The sequence below is a fragment of the Morone saxatilis genome, unplaced genomic scaffold (genome assembly GCF_004916995.1).
Source record: "Morone saxatilis isolate NCDOM2014 unplaced genomic scaffold, NCSU_SB_2.0 Contig8, whole genome shotgun sequence".
Classification (NCBI taxonomy): Eukaryota; Metazoa; Chordata; class Actinopteri; family Moronidae; genus Morone; species Morone saxatilis.
The window spans coordinates 15,448,151-15,454,642 of NW_023340257.1; the positions used below are offsets into that span (position 1 = coordinate 15,448,151).

At 41.3% G+C, this 6,492-nt stretch overlaps 1 protein-coding gene across 1 annotated transcript in view; it reads left to right on the top strand.

The window, feature by feature from the left end:
- dock10 (dedicator of cytokinesis 10) overlaps nt 1-6,492 on the top strand; it is a gene marked incomplete in the record, with an annotated part of 61,307 nt that overhangs the window by 43,844 nt on the left and 10,971 nt on the right. Inside the window, 13 exon segments of the mRNA XM_035679930.1 lie at nt 222-335; nt 542-613; nt 776-922; nt 1,176-1,259; nt 1,387-1,483; nt 1,630-1,662; nt 1,931-2,109; nt 2,719-2,835; nt 3,625-3,742; nt 3,843-3,964; nt 4,751-4,865; nt 5,094-5,160; nt 5,559-5,606. Of these exon segments, the coding sequence (XP_035535823.1) occupies nt 222-335; nt 542-613; nt 776-922; nt 1,176-1,259; nt 1,387-1,483; nt 1,630-1,662; nt 1,931-2,109; nt 2,719-2,835; nt 3,625-3,742; nt 3,843-3,964; nt 4,751-4,865; nt 5,094-5,160; nt 5,559-5,606 (1,313 nt within the window).

Consider the following 6,492-nt stretch of genomic DNA (forward strand, 5'->3'; position numbering starts at 1 on the left):
CAAATTTGTAGGCATTTGTCTTTGAAGAATTAATTTAACGATTAAGCAGTTATCCAAATAATTGCCAGTTTTTTTCAGTCGACTAAATGTTGCAGCTACAGACCGTGGACTGCAATAAACCTGGCATCTGAGTGGGGAATTTTGTTGCATGCTGCAGCCCTACTATGTATGCGTGTTTAACTGAGTACCTCTGACTCTGTTTTCCTTCTCTCTGTGTGTAGTATGTGTTCAAGTCGGAGGCCCACGGCTTCAGGACAGTTCACGAGGAGCTGGCTAAGGGGATGACCTTTGACCTGAAGAGCAATGAGCAGGCAGCAGTCAGGAATGTCCTGAAGGTTTGTCTCTCTCATACCTACTCTTCAGTTTATTTATTCTGAAATGGAAAACTTTAACTGAATAATTACTGAAACTGTTGTTTGTGCCTCTAAGGCCCTAGAGAAAAGTAAATCAGTGCAAAACTCATGTATATGCCCTCTGGAGCTGATTATAAAGATAAATATTAGAACGAGATTGACCTTGCTTTGACCTCTCCTGGTTTCAGTTCTCCTGGTTCTTCTTTGAGCTGATTATCAAGTCCATGGCCCAAAATTTGGTCGACTCTGACAAGACGAAGGTAAGGTGGCATACTCCAATTTCCCCCATTCCTAAAGACACATCGCATTTTGTAACCACTTGCTATTTTCGGTTTGGTTATAGTTCCTTTTTGTTTGTATAAACTGAGCTGGCATATAGTTCATTAATACGTTATGCTGACTCTTCCTCTTCCTTCCTGCAGCTTCCGAGGCCCCAGCGTTTCCCCTCATCCTACCTGAGCCGTGTGGAGACCCTGGTGGAGACAGTGTCCGAACACATTTTTTGGAAGAACAAAGACCTGGCAGAAGAGACACGCAGTGCCAACTTAGCTGTAGCAGCTTTTGTCAAGGTGGGTTAAAAATGTGTCTAATGGATATAATAAATAGACAGGTTACTGATGCTGTGGGACATGTAAGGGGAACTGTGCTATTAAGCTTACTGTATATTGCTCAGGGAGGGATCCATCCAAACTATATAAACAGTCGGCAAATGAAAATTCTTTCCATTTACAATTGTTGCTTATTGATTCCTGTATTAAATGATCTGTCTCTCACTGTCTTAATAGCTGGTCTGATCTCCGGTTTCTGTCTGTCTCTTTGCAGCGTTGCTTTACTCTCATGGACAGAGGCTTCACGTTCAAACTGATTAGCAACTATATAAACATGATCACTGCTACTGACAGCAAGGTAAAAACTAATTTGGAATTTCAGGCAAACAAAATTGATTACTTTAGCTTACTTTGACATTATTCTGGATTTTAAAGTTTGACACACATATAAGATGCAATAATATTTCTTTTTGTGTGTCTGATAGGTCTTGTGTGAGCTGAAGTTCGAATTCTTGAGAGAGGTGTGTAACCATGAACACTACATCCCTCTCAGCCTGCCCCTACCCTCCGCTCGCATCACCGGTAAGAGCCCAGGTTGAACCCTGTAGTTCGGTGTTAATGTGGTAACAATCATACATCAAGTAGCTCTCACTCTCATTTGTCTATTAACACTCTGTCTTTCTCTCTTTCTCTCTCTGTCATTCTCTCTGACTATTTGTCCATGTCAGACCATGCATCCCCAGAGCCACAAAGTACTCATGGTAAATATGTTCACTCATTCCTTTGTAATGTTGAATCTGCTACTGTGTATATGTCTGTGTGTGCGTCTGCTACAGTGGTATGATGATAATGAGATTCATGGAAAATTGGCTTGCCGCATTATTTGCTCACTCTAACCAGAATTTTATTTACAAATGGATTAATTAACTCCCTGATGGAAAGCAAATATTGGCATGAGCGTTATTTAAATCACGTGCACGTCAGTTAATTTCCATTTAAATGTGAATCATTTTTGCTGTCTCTCCTCAGTGTCGGTGCCCGAGTATAACCTGACCGGAGAGTTCTGCAGGAAGCACTTCCTGACTGGCCTGTTGCTACGGGAACTGGGGCTGGCACTCCAGGACGAGCAGGACCTGAGACACCTAGCTTTGGCCACCCTGAAGACTCTAATGGCCAAACACTCCCTGGATGCACGCTATGCCACCAAGGTAGCCAGAACACATGTTTACACGGGAGGAAACTAAAAAGCATGAACAATGAGTCATGAGCTCACAGTAGGAATTCTTCCTTTGTGACTCATAGAAACACATACACACTGACATGTGATTGTTTGTAGCAGCTGTGAGCGGCAAAGACACGGTCTTAATGAATGCTGGGAAGTGACAAGATCAGAGCGAGCCAGTAATCTGCCCTCTGGTAAACAGTACCAAATACTGCCAACCACAAGTCAACAGCAGGGCTGTTGTGCAGAGGCTGCATAAAACTGGCAAAATCATGTTTCATAAAAGACCACAATGCATATATTAAATATTGTGTAATTGCATTGACATTTTCTAGAGACTAGCCAAAGACCGTAGAGATATAGACCATCAAATCTTAAACACAACATTAATTAAATAGTCATGTACACTTTGAGGCCCAGTTACATTTTTATTAAAAGGGGACTTGAGTGGCTTTGCAAGCATATTGAATACATCATTACTAGCTTATTAAAAATCAAAGAACATGTTGATTTGTTGGGGTATTACAACATAATGTCACCGCCTATAGAATATGCATAAATGTTTAAAATGCGATTCCCCTTTCATTGTCTGCAGGAGAAGCAGGCAAGGATTGCATCTCTCTACTTGCCTCTGTATGGCCTGATCCTGGACAACATGCCTCGATTCTTCCTCAGAGACCTCTTCCCCATCTACTTCACTTCTAGTGACCAAGTAAGAGATGATGATTGATTTTCTGTGTGCTGCTTTTATTGACTGTGTGCAAGGCATACATATCCCTGCAGTGTTTGAAGGTAAAAACATTCAACATTGGTCTTGTTTTATTTATGACAGCATGTTACCTCCTGAATTGCACTGATTTCAGGCATGGGTAGAATCCCCATGCCTGACTAACTCTCAACACAACCAGACACCAGCACACATTAATGCAAGCAACACAAGCTTTAAACCTGTAATTTTAACAAAATAATATTTTTTTTCGTTCCTGAATTAGAGCGTTAACTGTAGTTTAATTTTTTTTTTCTGTACTTACTCCCAAGCTGGACACATTTTTGCAGCAAAGGCTCTAATCCTTAGTTATAGGTTTGCAGTGACTGCAGAAATCCCCTGAAATTGTCAGTCCTCTTCTATTTGATTTCCACCACACTGTAAAAAAAACATTGTGTGCTCATTAATACCAAACATGAATTGTCTTGCAGGTTTAAGTACCACAATGCAATGGTTGATTATGATGTAACTTTGAATATTTACTTTCATTGTGAAATCAGTTAGAATAGTAATAAAAACTGGAAATTGTGAGTTAAATACATATTTTCATGAGAAAACTGCATGAGATCTGTGTTGCTTGCTCTCATGGGTGCTGTTGTGAAGTCGTCTCTGAAATCTTGGCAATGTTTGTAGCTTGTTAAGAAAATGTTCTCATGACTGATAATAATAATAGCCTGGATCATAAAATAATAAGACTCAGGTGTAACAAAAAATATCTTTCCTCACCCCTACCAGGGCTCTCGAGATGACCTCAGTGTGGGAGGGGGAGTGGCCGGAGGGGTGATTCCTGTTACTCGCCATGGCAACTCTGTAGATGCCTCATTTTCCAAAGAAGTACTGAACTCCATCACAGGTAGCTGTGTGTAGCTGTATATGTATTTCTGATGTCTATATAAAAATGTGTGAATGAGGACATTGATGCTGACACCCCTCCCCCTCCATCCGTCCACCAGCCTTCTCATCCTTAGCAGTTGCCACGGGTAACCAGGCCGACTCGCGGGGTTCTCTGATCAGTGTGGACTCCAACCCGAGCAACAGTGACAGGAACAGTGAGAAGATGGATGGATGTGAAAAGGTGAGAAAAGAGAAGAGTTAAGAAAGCAGAGAAACAGACATCACGTTCTGTGTTATGACACGCTCCATATGGTCTTTATTTCTGACTCTGGCAGACGAACAGAGAGCAGATCTGTCAGAAGAACCTAAATTGTTTAAATACATATTGGATATGTACAGTGCATCACCTTCATTGTTAGTCATTCATAATAAATTCTACACTATATATGGATTTCTGAAAGAGGAGTATGCAGAAAAACATTTCCAGACTTCCATTGGCTTCCATTTTAGTGGACCAACTAAAGAAATACTGAAGTTGAGAGGTCCTGGTGGTCTAGGACTAAACATGTAACTCTGTAACCTGCTCTCTCCTCACTTTCTTCTCCTTATGCTATGTAATAAAGGCAAAAAAAATATATTCAAAAATACAGCTGCCAGCAGTTAACATCAACATCCACCACTACAAACCTTACTGGTACCAAAACAAGCTCTCTTAATATTTGAAAAATAATATAATAATTCTCATATTTCATTTCTGAAGTGTCCGGTCACAAGTTCTGTAAATTTTATTTCCCAGGTATAAACAATGTTTCCAAACCTTCTCCGCGTTGCCTGTAATACAGATTTTAAAGGGAATCGCTGAAACCTTTATTCATGCATTATTTGTTCACATGAAAGCAGAAAAACTTCATCTTCTAAAATCCCCATTATACCTAAATTTCCCTCCAGCTTGCTCAAACCCTCAAATTCAGGTAAAAAAAATAACCCTGATACTAACAGTATATCATTGCCTGTATTTCTTCCTCAGTTTGCTCGGCCGCAGTCCCTCATAGGCTACGGTTCTCGTTGTGACAAGCTGGACCAGGCAGAGACCCGTAGTCTCCTCATGTGCTTTTTGCACATCATGAAAACTATATCTGAGGGTAAGAAAGTACATTTTAGAAACAGAAGGATTCACAAAGTCCAGTCTGTGTCAATTTGTGTTTGTAAATCCTATTTATTGGTTATTATATTTGCTATTATACTACATTTGTGGGTTTCTCCCATACTAGATCAGATTGTTTTTTTCCTTGATTGAATTATTGGCACTCGATAGCCCTCTAGAAATCTGCTGTCAGTGTGACATAATGTCTTTTGTTACCTGTTTCCAGATGTGCTGGTGTCCTACTGGCACCGGGCCATTCATCAAGAGATCTCAGACTTCTTTAACATCCTGGAGTAAGTGCTTTTCTTTTATCGTTGCAGACTGTTGCCATGGCTCCTTTTACACTGACTAGTGATACTGAAACACAGAGACAAAAAAAACATTGAGACAGACAGTGATGGGGACAGGAGAATAAGAAAAGAAAAGGGGGAAGAATGTAGCCAGAAGGGAACAGATGAAAGTAATGACACAGCAAAAGAAAGAAAAACAAAACAGACTGAAATTCCAATGTGAGCTCCCTATCCACTGAACGTTGCAGTAATTAACTGTCTGGGTTTCCTGTTTGTGTCAGCATCTAGACTCAGTTTGATCACATGCACCTCATTTATACCGTGTTCTTAACTTACAAAACAACTAAAAACAAGCAAACCTTCACCTGTCACCAAAGATATTCCATTTTACTTTTCTTCAGGCTGTGTCTTCAGCACTTCAGGTTCCTCGGAAAACGCCACATAGCCAGGTGAGTCTGTGCTCCTCTCTGCTTTCTCTGACCAAGGTCTCATTCAGATGCATTTATTGTAATGCTGCAGATATGGAAACAGCTTATTAACTCAACATACATGTCGCAGCCAAAGGTTGCAACACTCCCCCACTGATACATAATTCATATAATCATGCGCACACATGAATGCACACATGTGCAAATGCAGCCACGCAGACATGTATGTGCAAACACACACAGACAAATAAATGAATCAGACACAGTCGGGCAGAAATACTAATATGTGTTCTGTATGCGTGTGCACGCTCAGAGATGAGCTTCAAGAGGGGAAGTGGTAAGGGAGGGAAGAAAAGGAGGAGAGGGGGACGTTGAAACTCCTGGATCTCGCTGTTGAGAGAAAAGCACTGCTGGATATTGTACTGTAGTAGTTGGCAAGCACAGGATGGGGGTTGTTATTGTGTGTGTGTGTGCTCCTACTGGAGCTTTGCCATTGGCACCGCTCGACTCCTCCATCTTCTGGTTCCTCCCAGCTAATTAAATTAGCCCTCTTTTCCTTTCAGCAATAAGATGCTGAGATGTAAGCCAACAAAAGGCTGGAATAACACACTGCTTTACTGTGTGTGGAGGCATTAACAGAATAAAGATAGCTGGAAGCCTTGCTGGTGCTCTCAGACGTAGTTGAGCCTGTCTGGGGCTGCTAGCTACTTAACATTCGTCTGTAATACCAGGCCATGGGGGATTCACAGTCTTACGCCTGTGTCTGTCTCAGAGTCTCTCTCTGTTAGCTCTTTGATGCCTGGCTGAGTCAGTGTGGGCACCCATTGAAGTTCAGGAGTGATGAATTACACTAGTAGTGTGTAGCCAGCCAGCAAGTTAGGAAGACAGTCAGACAGTCAGCCTCTCA